A 15,663-nucleotide genomic window follows, 5' to 3' on the forward strand; every position below is an offset into this window, starting at 1 on the left:
GTCCCAGGTGGCCATCAGTCCCTTTTTAGTTTTGAATGAACTTTTCTTGAAATTTTCTTTTCTAGAGCTTTATTTCTTCAACTTGGGACATTCATTTCTGTAATGACCTATTTCCTTACATTCATAGCATGTTATATCTTTGTTTGACTTACCTCTGGAAGTTGATTCTGATCGATCCCCCTTGGGTCTTGGTCTTCTGAAGTTATTGTTCCTTTTTCTCCATAGTTGCTTTACTCTTCTAGTTAAAAGGGATAATTCTTCTTCGTCGTCAGAGTCTTCCTTCTCAGAGTCATCATTGTCTTCTTCTTCAGCCTGGAAGGCTTTGTTTCTATCTGGTTTGCATCTTTCGGATCTGGACTTTAGTGTTACAGACTTGATCTTCTTTTGAGGTTCATCTTCCTCCAGTTCTATCTCATGGCTTATGAGTGAACTAACGAGTTCCTCAAGGCTGATATTGTTCAGATCCTTTGATAACTTTAAAGTTGTGACCATGGGTCTCCATTTCTTTGGCAAGCTTCTAACAATCTTTTTGACATGATTCACAGTTGTGTATCCTTTATCCATCACTTTGAGTCCTGCAATTAAAGTTTGAAATCTAGAAAACATTACCTCTACAGCTTCATCGTCCTCCATTTTGAAGGCTTCATATTTCTGGATTAGAGCCAGAGCCTTTGTTTCTTTGACTTGAGAATTTCCTTCATGAGTCATCCTCAGGGAGTCAAGTATTTCTCTAGTTGTTTCCCTATTGGTGATCTTTTCATATTCATTGTAGGAAATAGCATTGAGTAGTATCGTTCTGGCTTTGTGATGGTTTTTGAATTCACGCTTCTGATCATCTGACATTCTACTTCTGGGAATAGCAACGCCAACGTCTGTCATAGGTGGTGTGTAGCCAATTGTGACAATATCCCATAGATCAACGTCGTAGCCCAGAAAGAAACTTTCAATTTTGTCTTTCCAGTAATCAAAATTTTCTCCATCAAAGATTGGAGGGTTAACATTGTAACTATCTCTTTCATTGGTGTTGGCCATAGTTTTTCTCACGCTGGATCTCTCTACACTGTTAATTGTTAGATTAGAAAATCAATAACAGAGTCGTGGCTCTGATACCAATTGAAGGTTGAGAAAAACAAGAAAGGGGGTTTGAATTGTTTTGGAAATAAAAAACTTTTTCAGAAATCAGACACACACAGAATAAAAAGGAAATGACACAAAATTTTATACTGGTTTGCTTGAAATTCAAAGCTACTCCAGTCCACCCGACCAAGGTGATTTCGCCTTCAAAAAGAACTTAATCCACTAATCTTGAAAGATTACACAACCAAACGTCTAAGAGAATAATCTCTCAGCCCTCTCAAGTATTCAGACTGCGCAAAGTCACTTGAGGAAGTAGTTCAAGCAAGAGTAAATTGTAATGTAAAGTGCTTATAACAAAAAGCAAATATTACAGAATTATAAGAGCAATAGCTTTTCACGTAAGAGCAGCAGCTCGTGAAAAAAATGAGAGAGGATGAATGAGATTTCTTGTGTGTCTAAGGTATGTTCTCTTGTGAAGTATTTCGCTCTTTATATAGTGGTTGTGAAGGACCGTTGGAGTGAAGACAGAATCTTGGTCATTGAAGAATGATTAATGTCATTACTCTCCTTGTTTCTTTCTAAAACAGTTTTGCACGCCTCATTATTCCCTTCTTAAAATACTTTCTTTCCATATTAAGATTTTTTTCGGTTACACGTTTTGGACTGATGAGTTTACGTCGGAGTCTTGATATATCTGAGTTTGTCTTCAGAGAATGATTATGTATAACCCCTTCAGAGCTTCTCAATGCTCTAGACTTCTTTAGTATCAGAGTCTGGATTTAGTAGTCTTTTATCGGAGCTTCTGACTTCTTAATGTTGCGCTGGTATCTGCGTTGATCAGAATCAGAACCTTCTGGACGCATCCTTTCTGAGTGGCATATGATCATCAAATATTTTATATCTGATGTAATTTTCTATCTGATGTATGGTCAGAGTCCTGCATAAATGGTCAGAGTCCTGCACACTAAGAAAAAATATCGTTAGAGTACCATTTTTGTTTCATCCTTTGTTATCATCAAAATCTTAGAGATATATTGTAGAACCAACTTTGTTCTTACAGCCTTTCATGTACAATCCCATATTTCGTGCGATATGAATCAAATGCTCCGCAATACTCTCCACCATTATCAGAACGAACACGATTCAAGTTCCCCCTATCTGCCTTTCAACCAAAGCATGGAATTCTTTGAACTTTTTTAACACTTGATCTTTTGTCTTCAAGGCATAAACCCATAGTTTCCTGAAGCAGTAATCAATTAAGGTAACAAAATAAAGTGCACCACTAAAGGATTTCACCTTTAATGGACCACAAACATCAGAATGTACTAATTGAATCAACTTTGACTTCCTTGAGGGGAAATGTCTCTTTAAAGTTACTCTAGTTTATTTACCAATCATGCAATGAGAACATTTCTTCAAATCTACATTCTTTAATCCAAGAGCATCATTCTTTTTGGTCAAAACATTCATCCCCTTTTCACTAATATGACTAAGTCTTCGGTGCCACAAAGATGCTTCCATGTCGATAGCATTCACATTGTCCCTAGCAACCAAAGCTTTTGTCCAATACAATTTATAAAACTTTTCCCCTCAATCCACAACCAAGTTACCTTTGTTGAGTTTCCACTTTCCATAACTAAAGTGATTGTCATAACCACAATCATCAAGAATATGCACATATATCAAATTAAAACGAACATTTGAAGGATGTTTGACACCTCTAAGCAACAATTTCATTCCCATGTTGGTTTGAAAGAAAACATCACCAACACCAATCACCTTAGATACATCGTCATTACCCATCTTCAACACTCCAAAATCACTAGAAGTATAAGATGTGAAAAAATCATTCATTGGTGTAACATGAAATGTAGCACCATTGTCAACTATCCACATGCTCTCGTCTGATACAAGTTTAATAGACTCATGGTCACGGGGAATAACATGATCATCACTAGTAGTAGTAGTAAAACGACCACCATCATGATCTTCATGGTCTCTTTGCTTGGACTTACCCTTCTTACCTTTGTTATCTCTTTTCCACTGATAAAAATACTTATGTATGTGTCCTTTTTTATGACAATAATGACACTCTAGATTCTTGTATCGCGACTTGGACTTTCTTCTGTTATTCTCTTTACCACCCTTCAATTCCTTTTTATGACTTCTCCCTTATTTTCAGTGAAAAGTACCTTGAATTAAGATGAAGAACCCCATGTCTTCTTTCTCATCTCCTCATTAAGAATATCACCCTTAGCCATTTCCAAAGAAACAACACCTCTAGAAACAAAACTTGGAATAGAAACTTGAAACGTCTTCCAAGATTTTGGTAAAGATAACAATAGAAATAATCTCAAAAGTTCATCATCAAATTTGATACTCATTCCTGACATCCGATCAAGGAGCCCTTGAAATTCACTCAAGTGATCTAAAATAGAAGTTCCTTTCTCATACTTCAAACTTATGAAGCTATTCAACAAGAATAATTTAGTATTCCCTGATTTAGAGGCATACAAGAACTCTATCTTCTCCCACAAAGTTTTTGCACGTGTCTAATTAGTAATATGATTATAAATATTATCTTCTACATATTTTGGAATAAAACCACATACATGTTGACGTTCAAACTCCAATTCCTCACCAGACATAAAATCCAGCTTTGCGAAACCGAAAATTGGTAAATGCAATTTTTCACAAATAGTAAGTCTTTCATCGTGTCCTTTCATAAATGGTAATTATAATCATTCAACAATACCATCTTCATCTTTGTATTTGACTTCATCATGCAACACAAGTAAAATAACCCTTAATAAAGAGCTCTGATGTCACTCTGATGAAAAATTAAGACACAATAAGAAACCAATACGCAACAAATATAAAATTCTCCACACTTGTAGGAACCTTGAGGATCAATAACAAATATAAGACGATAAATCGAATAAATAAAGACACAAAAGAACATTAATATTTTAATGTGGAAAACCCCTCAACATGAGAGTAAAAACTACGAGTTGTCCAAACCAAAGAAATAGCTCCACTATAATCAATTAAGGGTACACGAGAGTCTTAAAGTGATTCACAAACTAGTGCTAACAACCGCAAATCACAAAGCAAACTAGCTTACAAATAAGAATATAAAAATTGAAAAATTACTCAATTCAGCAGCTTCAGTCTAAAGAAGATATCTCTCAATAGACATTGTTTTGAAATTCTGAACGATCAAAAGTTAGATACAGGTGTTACAAACATGTCCTCCAAATTTGAGCTCGATCTGACGGTTAACGAATTAGGGATCGTCGACTTAGTGAGACTGGTTGCAGAAAAACGAGAATATGTTTCTCTCATCTTTTCTCTCTTTTGAATCATTATTTTCTCCATGTCTCTCTCAACCCTAAATTAATCCTCTCCACTTAAATAAATGAGACAAATGAACTAATCATGTTTGAGTCTTTTATGAAAATGAGCACAAATCCAATACTAATTTATTCCAAGTTGATTTAAAAATCAAATATCCTAATACAATCCTAATAAAGTTCTAAACAACTAACACTATATACTATTTATTAATTTGTTTAAAGAAATAATTTTTTAAAAAAAGAAAAAGAATAAAAAATTGTAAAAATATCGTATTATTGTTGACCCAAATTATAATAAATCATAAAACACATTTATTATTGTTTGACTGAAATAAAAAAATAAAAAATAAAAAAAACTTCAAAATTGGTATCATTTTGGTCGGTGTTTTGAAAAAGCCCATAGGCCCATTAACATAAAACCATATTTGTTTGTTAGGACAGAATCTTCGACCAAAAAAAGACAGAATAAATAAAGTTAATCTCTCGTCATTCAATTACACCTCATTTTCATTTTATTCGCACCGGTTTCCGAGAGTCGCAGTTTGGTTTCAGGTAACAACACTCTTTCCTTCCAATCGTTGTAATGTTCACTCTTTTACCTTTTCTGCACTTCATTTCTAGTATTTATTTCTCTCCTCATCAAACCACTGCTTACTCAACATTTGTTTTTTCTACTTACCGTACAGAAGAACGATTCGGAGCTGCGACTCGTGCCATCAACCTCTTGGTAATATAGTTTTCAACTTTCGATTGTTCTTGTTTAATACGGTATTTTCATTTGCTCGACATTACCATAGTTTGTATCTGTTCATTAGATTACTATTGGGTTGGCAGTTCAGTTTAGTTTATTGGATAGGGTAGGGTTATTATATTTATTAGGAACAAATAATGGAATATCCAAATCCAGATGGATCTGTTTCCAGGCGTGTTTCACTGAGAAAGAAAGTTAATTTGCGAAGTTACAATGAGGGTATGATCGATGATGAGCTTTTTGACAAGTTGGATAGTAGTTTGAAGAAGAAGAAGGGACCCAAATATGATGTGAATAAAGAGACTGACACGGAGGCTATGATTGCCTTCTCCCTTGGCTTCCCGATTGATGCTTTGCTTGAGCATGAGATTCGATCTGGGGTTGTTAAAGAATTGGGTGGGAAAGAGCAGAATGATTATATTGTTATTAGGAATCATATATTGGCTCTTTGGAGGGACAATGTTAGGATTTGGTTGACAAAGGGACAGATTAGAGAAACTGTCACTAATGAGTTTGAACCTTTGCTTAACTCTGCTTATGACTATCTTTTATACAATGGCCATATAAATTTTGGGGTTTCGCCGTTGTTTATTTCCCAGTTTCCTGAGGCAAAGGAAGGGACTGTTATTGTTATTGGTGCTGGCCTTGCTGGGTTGGCTGCGGCTAGGCAGCTATTGTCGTTTGGTTATAAGGTGATGGTTTTGGAAGGTAGGAACCGTCCGGGGGGCAGGGTTTATACTCAGAAGATGGGGAAAGAGGGTAAGTTTGCGGCCGTGGATCTTGGTGGGAGTGTTATTACTGGAATTCATGCTAATCCTTTAGCGGTTCTAGCACGGCAACTTTCTCTTCCACTTCATAAAGTTAGAGTTGATTGTCCTTTATACAAGCCAAACGGGGATCCGGTTGATAAGGAATTAGATAAAAATGTTGAATTTGCATTCAATAGGTTGCTTGACAAAGTTATGGAGTTGAGGAAAATTATGGGTGGGTTTGCAAGTGATACCTCACTTGGTTCAGTCTTGGAGACACTCAAGGCTTTATATGCTGTGGCTCAAAGTACTGATGAGAAGCAATTGTTGAATTGGCATCTTGCGAATTTAGAATATGCAAATGCTGGATGTCTTTCAAATCTTTCGGCTGCCCATTGGGATCAGGATGATCCTTATGAAATGGGTGGTGATCATTGTTTTCTTGCTGGAGGTAATTGGAGATTGATAAAAGCTATGTGCGAAGGGGTTCCTATTTTTTATGGGAAGACTGCCAACACTATCAGATATGGGAATGAGGGTGTTGAGATTATTGTTGGAGATCAACTTTTTCAAGCAGATTACGTCTTATGCACTGTGCCTCTTGGAGTTCTGAAAAAGAAGGCTATTCATTTTGAACCTGAATTACCTGCAAGAAAGCTGGAATCAATTGAGAGGATGGGTTTTGGGCTACTGAACAAAGTTGCTATGGTTTTTCCACATGTGTTTTGGGGAGAAGAATCAGACACATTTGGATGTCTCAACGAAAATAGTCATGATCGTGGGGAGTTCTTTTTATTTTACAGTTACCACACTGTTTCTGGGGGCTCAACACTTATTGCACTGGTGGCTGGTGAAGCTGCACAAAACTTTGAAGCCACAGATCCATCCATCTTGCTTCATCGGGTTTTGACCACTCTAAAAGGTACTTCTCACTTATTTTTTGACTAACTTATGAAAAATAAATCGCTTTGTCTATTGCGTTTGTTCATTAAATATCATGGGTGTTTCCTTTAGCATATTTCCTTTTTTCGCTTGTTTTACGTGTTACTTGTTAGAGATGCATGATTTGCTGTTTTTAATTGTTTGATTCGATAGATTCGGCTTATTAGCTGCTTGTATAACGTAACATGTAAATGAATCTTATATTGCTCTAAAATATGATACATGCATGCAATTGCAAGATTTCATATCATCAATATAAATAACATGATTTAGTGATTCATTATTGGTTAACATTGTGGTACCCATAAGTTTTTGGTTGGGTATGGGTACCCAACTTACGTGGACCAATAAAATATCTCTGTGTGTAACATTGAATATATAGATAATATTATAAATAAGCAGAATTTTGATTATGTTGATTAGTGTAAGACAAAAGTTTGATATTTAATGGGCCACATCATGTTGGGTATGGGTACCAAATGAATCAAATGGGTATCTGAGAATTTACCTTCATTATTTACGTTTATTTGTTTTTCATTTAAGTGTTTAAAACAATGTTCAGTTCCATGGAAAGAAAGTGAGAAAAAGCGAAGAAGCAAAGTGAGAGAAAAGGAAGTTTTCCATTTTTTGGGTGCATTGCTAGATGAAAAGGGGTAAAAAGAAAAAAGGGTGGGTCCCTAGTTTACAAATAGTGTGTAATAGAAGCCCTATTGCAATATTACAAACTAATATCTAGAGTTTGTATTGTTGTGTGTTAGTGTCATAGTTGTTGCAGGCAATTGAAATCACAGTCTGTTGCATGCTTTTGAGCTTTGATGGTGAAATCATTTAAAAAACCCAGAAGTCTCCTTAAAATTAATGTCGCGGTGGTAGGTTTCGGGGGTTTTGTCATTATTCACTTTTGTGTTTCACCTAACAACTATTTTTTTTTTGATAATAATAAATATTTCATGATTTGAGCTATATACAAAAATTGGTTGGCAGTTTCTGATTTGTTTACATCTTTTACTACAGGTATTTTTAATGCTAAAGGCATCACTGTGCCTGATCCAATACAGTCAATTTGTACGAGATGGGGAACTGATCCCCTTTCTTATGGCTCATACTCTCATGTTAGTGTGCATTCATCTGGTAAGGATTATGATATACTTGCAGAAAATGTGGGGAACAGACTATTCTTTGCAGGCGAGGCCACTAGTAGGCAGTTTCCAGCCACTATGCATGGCGCTTTCTTGAGTGGCTTAAGAGAAGCTTCACGCATTTACCAGTTAACCCATAATGAGCAAGTTAATCCTAAGAAATCCCTGCCTAAGAATGGAGGAGCAATAAACGTGATCCTGGTTAATTTATTCAAGAAGCCTGATATGGAATTTGGGAAGTTTGCTTTCGTATTTGATTCTTCATCAGAAGATCTGCAGTCAAAGGCGATTATGCAGATCACTTTTGGTTGTAGTGAAGAAATTTACCAGGAGATATTAAACTGCTATCCAAATCCCACAAAGTTTCCATTGCAGCTTTACACCATTATGTCCCGTGAACAGGTGCAACAGATGCAGCAAATTCCTGGAGATGGTGAAAAGATCTTGTCATTTTTGACAAAGAACCTCGGGTTGAAGTTTATGGGTATAAATACTGTTCTTAATGCTGGCAACTCGGTTATCACCAGTATTGCTGCCTCAAGAAAAGGCAAGAGGAACCGCAAACTTACTCCTCGACTCCATAAATCAAACAAGAGTCCATAATCGAAAGAAGGGATTAGTCCATAGGAAATCATGAGTGTTATGTTGGCAGGTTATAGTCTAGTCATAGATTAATAAATTGAAACCATATAAAAAATTTCTAGGGATGGAGAAAGATAATTAAGTAGTGAAATGTGTAATATCATCTATAGAAACTTTTTATGTTCGTGTAGAGTTACCCATAGAGGAGAGATATACTCATTACTGGATTTTACAGGCTTGTTTGCCCTGCATGTTGTTGTATGGTAATTCATTTCTTTTATTCTGCTTGTTGTATGGTAATTATTTCTTTCATTACTTCTCTGGTTTCATACATTTGAACTTCTCATCAATATTTTCAATTTTACACTAAAATTAGTTTCTCAAAATAATGTAAAATTGTAAATCAAATCTTCAACTATTATGTTGTATCATATATACAGTAAATTTAATTATTTTTCTATAAGAGTTGAATTTAGTCTTAAAACAAGTAGAAACTGATATAAGCCAAATATAAAATGAATGACGTGAGAATAAAAATAATAAAATTAATATTTTTTATTGAGCGAATGACACGGAGTTAAGCTTAACGATAATAACGACTTGGAGGGAAATAAAAAGAAAAAAAAGCGGCTTCAAATTTCAGCTCCTGCTCTCAGCTAACAACAAATCAAGTGGAGTTCCTCCTTCTCTCAGCTAACAACAAATCAAGTGGAATTCCTCCTTCTCTCAGCTAACAACAAATCAAGTGGAATTCCTACTTCGCGTGTACAAAGATTTTGAAAGGGTTCGATTTGACACTGGTGTTTGCATGCAGCGATTTTGACAGGAGGAAGTCGCTATCAAGATTTTAACCATTCCTCAAGATCAGAAAAACAAGGGAGTTCCACCCAGCATTTTAAATCACGTCTCTATCTTTAAAGATTTAAACCATCCCAATATAGTCAGGTCAATTTTGTTTTCGTTTAGATTCAATTCAGAGAAACTACTTACCTTATTAAAATAAGTTATAGATTTAAAGATGGAATGTATATTTATTATCTACAGGTTGCTCAAAGTTCTGGCTACGGATGAAGATGTGTATCTTGTTTTTGAGAATGTTCACCTAAATTTTAAAAGATTCATCACCAATCCCATGCTTAGCCTTGAAACATTTGAAAGAGTAAACTACTGTTTCTAGTGTAGTGCTTTGCATTGTTTTATACCTCAAATTTCAAGGCTTTCTTCTACATTTTGTACTTGCAGTCTGTTCTACGTCAAGCTCTTTCTGGACTCGCATATTCTCACAACATTGTACACACAGATATCAAACCTTATAATCTTCTTTTTGAATACCACCACGGTGAAGCTCCTACAGTGAAGCTATGCAATATTCGTGAACCCAAAACTTGTATTAATGTAGGATACTCTATACTTTCTCTTTTTTTACATTGTTAATGCACCCAAAGCTTTTGTAATTTTATTTTTTACATTGTTAATGCACCCAAAGCTTTTGTAATTTTATTTTTTACATTGTTAATGCACCCAAAGCTTTTGTAATTTTATTTTTTACATTGTTAATCCACCCAAAGCTTTTGTAATTTTATTTTTTACATTGTTAATGCACCCAAAGCTTTTGTAATTTTATTTTTTAAATTGTTAATGCACCCAAAGCTTTTGTAATTTTATTTTTTCCATTTGCAGAAAGGCATTCCTTGTTATAAAGCATCGGAAGTTTTGATGGGCTCAACCAATTACTCAACTACAGTTGAGATCTGGTCTATGGGCTGCATATTTGCTCACATCATTAAGCGCCAACCTCTGTTCGTCGGTAGAGACGAACCAAAGATATTGGCTGAGATATTTTGGTAATTTCATCAAACACAATAACTATCTCTGCATTATGAAACTAACAGTTAATTAATTGGATATTTTCTATGTAAAGTTTGTTTGGTACGCCAACAGAACAAACTTGGCCCGACTTGTCTTCTATATGCGATTTTATTGAAGCATTTAACCCTCTAATACAGCCTAAGGTATTCATTAATGTTCTGATTTTTATTCCATCTCATTTCATAAATTCAGGCCATTCAATAAGCAATGTAGGGAAACTAATTGATTTTGTAGGACCTAGCTGAAGAGTTCCCTAGCCTTCATCCTGCTGGTCTTGATCTTCTTTCGGTAACTTAATTGCCTCCTACACATTACTGTTTACGTTTCTTTGAATCGGCGCCTAAATTACTTAACTCTTTTATTCATCTACTCAAAGTTTATTTATACCAATGTTTTATGTTGCCCAAATGGCAGGATTTCAGCTTATGAAGCTCTTGACCATCCATATCTTCGAGATTGACCACCCATGATGATGCTCTTGTTTTGACCACCCAAGGACTTACTCTCTCTTCCTTTGTTCTTCAAACCGAACAATCTTATAGAATCTTAGGTATCCTACTACTAGTATACCAAATGTAGAAACCATTAATTTTCATAGGTTAGATAAGTCTATAAAATGAATTTATTCTTAGACTAAAAATAAATATTTTTTTTACATAAAAAATTTAAACTATAACAAACAAAATAATTTACATAAAATGAAAAACTAATATGCAAAATGAAAAACTTTCTTTTATCCTAATTAAATTTATTATTTTATGTTTGTGTTGTATTCCTACTAGAAAATACTATCTTAATATATTTTTGGATTAATATAATTGCATCCCTATCATACAAGTGAATCCCGATTTATCCCTTTAATTTTTATTTAAAACTAATCCTGATGTATAAAGATTATATTGTTTTAGATTTTAAAAAAATATTTTTTTTAAAACTAACATTATCATTATCATAGAAAGATTATGCTGTTTTAGATCTTGTAAAATTATTATTTTTTGTAAGATTAACATTGTCAAATTAACTCTTGTAAAATTGTTTTTTGTGTAACTAATCTTATCATATGAAAATGGCAAGGTTAGTTTTACAGAAAAAACAATTTTACAAGGTCTAAAACAACATAATCATCGGATAACAAGTTTAGTTTTACAAAAAACAATTTCACAGAATCTAAAACGACATAATTTTCATATGACAAGGTTTATTTTACAAAAAAAAAAAGTTACACGGATAAACCATAATTTACCTTTATGACATTGGAATAAAGTTGTATTAACCCTAAAATAAAATAACGGAATTAGGTTAGTATAAATAGATATGTTAAAAGTTTAGGAAGAATGTGAAAATTTGGTAATGAGCAAACGAATGAAAAATCTAAGAAAAACGATAATTTGGAAATTGACATAAATAAAATTCTGAAGAAAAAAGCTTCATCGATCGATAATTTCGAGGTAAGGAGGGAGAACCTCTTTATATAGGGGTGATTAAGTAGTCGGATAGTGATGGGTCATTACCCTCCTGTCTACTTCTTCTCCTTTTTGTATTTGTGATTGTATGTTTGTTGCCTAAGGGTTGACCTTAACCCCTTTGAATTGGTTTTCCTTCTCCTATTCTAGGGATGTTTTAATCCTTGTTAAATGCCTTGTTGTTATATAATAATTTGTGATATATATATATATATATATATATATATATATATATATATATATATATATATATTATATATATATATATATATATATATATATATTGATCTATGTATCTATATATATTGATCTATGTATCTATGGGGGAGGTTAAATTTCAAATGGACGAAACATGTGAGTTTTAAATCTGTTAAATCGGGAGAAAAATGCAGAAAATTGCAGGTAGACATTGTTCGCACGTGGTTTTCGCGCGGACAATCTCTAGCCTTCCTATTTAGTTTTACAGAAAAAACAATTTTACAAGGTCTAAAACAACATAATCTTTGGATAACAAGTTTAGTTTTACAAAAAACAATTACGTAGGATCTAAAACAACATAATTTTCGTATGGAAAAGTTAGTTTTACAAAAAAAAAAGTTACAAGGGTAAACCAAAATTTACCTATATGACATTGGGATAAAATGGTATTAACCCTAAAATAAAATAACAAAATTAGGTTAATATAAATTGATAAGTAAGTTAAAAGTTTAGGAAGAACATGAAAATTTGGGAAAGAGCAAACGAAAGAAAAATCTAAGAAAAGCGATAATTTGGAAATTGACATAAATAAAATTCTAAAGAAAAAGCTTCATCGATCGACAATTTCGAGGTAAGCAGGGAGAACCTTTTTACATATGGGTGATTAGGTAGTCGGATAGTGATAGGTCATTACCCTTATGTCTCCTTCTTCTCCTTTTTATATTTGTGATTGTATGTTTGTTGCCTAAGGATTGACCATAACCCCTTTGAATTGGTTTTCCTTCTCCTATTCTACTGATGTTTTAATCCTTGTTAAATGCCTTGTTGTTATATAATAATAATAATAATAATAATATATATATATATATATATATATATATATATATATATATATATATATATATATATATATATATATATATATATATATATATATTCATCTGAATGTGATTGATCTATGTATATAGGGGGGAGGTTAGAATTCAAATGGACGAAACATGTGAGTTTTGAATCTGTTTAATCGGGAGAAAAATGCAGAAAATCACAGGTAGACATTGTTTGCACGTGGTTTTCGCGCGAACAATCTCTAGCCTTTCTATTTAGTTTTACAGAAAAAAACATTTTTACAAGGTCTAAAACAAAATAATCTTTGGATAGCAAGTTTAGTTTTACAAAAAACAATTACACAGATCTAAAACGACATCATTTTCATATGGCAGAGTTAGTTTTACAAAAAAAAAGGTTACAAGGGTAAACTAGAATTTATTAGAATATCTCTATAATTAGTATAATTATTAGGATATCTCTATAATTGGTATGCATCATAATTGTATATTATTAGCTTCCAAATTAGAATATCTCTATAATTAGTATAATTATTATGATATCTCTATAATTGGTATACATCATAATTATATATTATTAGCTTTCAAATATAGACATTATCATACTTGTATATAATGAGTATTCTTATCAATGAAAAGACAGAGATTAAATTACTTACATGGTATCATATTTGTCACGATCCTAAGCTAAACTCTTCTCACCGCTGCTAATCCTCTGTTTTACCATGACAGAAACAAACTTCCATTCCCAAACTTTTGATGACACTTCATTAGCCCCTCAAACCAACCCTCCTTGGGCGGCGAAACCCTACTTCCACTCCGCCTTCGCAATCAACAACGTCAAAACCATAATTCTGGTGACGTTGGAAAATGATTCTAATCTCTACCTCTCATGGTCTGCCCTCTTATAGGTGCAAGCACGTATTCACAACGTACTTGATCACATCATCCCGTCATCAGATGCACATGCCATACAAGCATCAGCAGACCTTAAGGCTAAAAATTCTGAACTTTGGAATCGGCTTGATGAGGTGGTACTACAATGGATGTACGCAACCGTCTCGCAGGATATTCTCCAATCAATCTTCGTTGTCGATGACACTACCGAAGAATGCTGGAAGCGCATCACCGTTATGTTTCATGATAACAAGCATTCACGTGCTGTACAATTAGAAAATCAATTCAGCAACACAAACCTGGAAGATTTTCCATCAACAAAAGCATACTACAACCGCCTCAAAACTCTATCTGATCAACTCGCCAACATCGACTCTCCAGTGACTAACACACGACTGGTGCTTAAAATGATATCTGGTCTCACTGATGCATACGCTGGGTTTGTCACCTATATACAACAACACGACCCTCTCCCCACCTTCGCCACAACACGTTCACAGCTAGAACTTGAGGAATCAACCATGTTACAGCGTGTCGCTCGCGAATCACACGTCTCCTCTGTTTCGGCCGCTCTCATGGCCAAAGCTCCGACCACAGGACCTGCACCCAAACCGTCATCCAATGCTTCAAACTCCCAACTATCTCCATCGAGATATCATGGTCATAGAGGAAAGAAACCGAATCGTGGCGGTCGAAATTCCGAAAGAGGAAATCGCGGGCAGCAACAACAACAACAGTGGCAACCATGCAATTACCCACCTTGCCCTTACCCAACCTCAAATTGGAATATACCAAATAATGGTCCTAAGCCCCAACAAAGTGGAATTCTTGGGCCCAAACCTCAGCAAGTTGCTTTCAATGTTAATACTACCAGCCCTACTGACATTGAAAGTGCTTTCAGCACCCTCAATCTTGCTCAGCCAGAGCCCTCTTGGTACATGGACACCGGAGCCACCTCTCACATGACATCCTTGCAAGGTAATCTCTTGTATTATTTTAAATTTAGAAAAAATAATAAAATCATTGTCAGAAATGGTCATTATGTTCCAATCTATGGTCTCGGTAGTACACATCTAGATAACCCCCACCCATCTCTTATCCTAAACAATGTGCTTCGCGCTCCAAATCTAATTAAAAATTTAGTGTTGGTTCGTAAATTTACTACAGATAACAATGTTTCAATTGAATTTGACCCGTTTGGTTTTTCTGTGAAGGACTTTCAGACGGGGATGCCTATCATGAGATGTGAAAGTCAAGGTGACCTTTACCCCATTACCAACCACATGACCAAAAATAAAGCCAAGCATCCATCCACCTTTGTAGCTTTGTCACCATCTATTTGGCATAATCGTCTAGGACATCCGGGCGAACATGTTTTGTCTTTTCTTTGCAAAAATAAATTGGTCGAATGTAATAACTCCGGTAAATTACATTCACATTTTTGCAATTCATGTCCTCTTGGTAAACACATCAAATTACCTTTCACTAATTCCCTTAATAACAGTTTGTTGCCATTTGATATTCTACATAGTGATGTATGGACATCTCCTATTTTAAGCTCAACAGATCAAAAAAATATGTTGTTTTATTCCTGGATAACTATTCAAATTTTTTGTGGACATTCCCTATTTCACAAAAATCTCAAGTTTATCCTATTTTCCAAAAGCTAAGAGCTTACATTAAAACACAATTTCAACGGGAAATCGAAATAATTCAATGTGATAATGGTGGTGAATACATGTCTAATAATTTTCGAAAAATCTGTGAACTTAATGGCATATATTTTCGTTACTCT

At 34.4% G+C, this 15,663-nt stretch overlaps 2 protein-coding genes across 2 annotated transcripts; both read left to right on the top strand.

Annotated features, from left to right (window-relative positions):
- Window positions 1-4,846: 4,846 nt before the first annotated feature.
- LOC127075451 (lysine-specific histone demethylase 1 homolog 2) lies at window positions 4,847-8,876 on the top strand. The gene is made up of 3 exons (XM_051016912.1): window positions 4,847-4,985; window positions 5,120-6,855; window positions 7,890-8,876. The coding sequence occupies exons 2-3, from the start codon at window positions 5,322-5,324 to the stop codon at window positions 8,615-8,617; spliced, it is 2,262 nt and encodes a 753-aa protein (XP_050872869.1). The 5' UTR covers window positions 4,847-4,985; window positions 5,120-5,321; the 3' UTR covers window positions 8,618-8,876.
- Window positions 8,877-9,111: 235 nt separating this feature from the next.
- Window positions 9,112-15,117, top strand: LOC127137399 (uncharacterized). The gene is made up of 9 exons (XM_051063865.1): window positions 9,112-9,120; window positions 9,423-9,541; window positions 9,641-9,755; window positions 9,839-9,991; window positions 10,277-10,440; window positions 10,518-10,608; window positions 10,700-10,753; window positions 13,883-14,846; window positions 15,083-15,117. The coding sequence occupies exons 1-9, from the start codon at window positions 9,112-9,114 to the stop codon at window positions 15,115-15,117; spliced, it is 1,704 nt and encodes a 567-aa protein (XP_050919822.1).
- Window positions 15,118-15,663: the final 546 nt, after the last annotated feature.

The sequence above is a fragment of the Lathyrus oleraceus genome, chromosome 4 (genome assembly GCF_024323335.1).
Source record: "Lathyrus oleraceus cultivar Zhongwan6 chromosome 4, CAAS_Psat_ZW6_1.0, whole genome shotgun sequence".
NCBI lineage: Eukaryota > Viridiplantae > Streptophyta > Magnoliopsida > Fabales > Fabaceae > Lathyrus > Lathyrus oleraceus.

What these genes read in the sequence shown, in the direction of transcription:
- LOC127075451 (XM_051016912.1), top strand. Translation starts at nt 5,322, where the DNA reads ATGGAATATCCAAATCCAGATGGATCTGTTTCCAGGCGTGTTTCACTG. An exon ending in GGTTTTGACCACTCTAAAAG is followed by an intron (nt 6,856 to 7,889) that starts GTACTTCTCACT and finishes CTTTTACTACAG; the next exon opens with GTATTTTTAATGCTAAAGGC.
- LOC127137399 (XM_051063865.1), top strand. An exon ending in AACCATCCCAATATAGTCAG is followed by an intron (nt 9,542 to 9,640) that starts GTCAATTTTGTT and finishes TATTATCTACAG; the next exon opens with GTTGCTCAAAGTTCTGGCTA. An exon ending in CTGGTCTTGATCTTCTTTCG is followed by an intron (nt 10,754 to 13,882) that starts GTAACTTAATTG and finishes GCCCTCTTATAG; the next exon opens with GTGCAAGCACGTATTCACAA.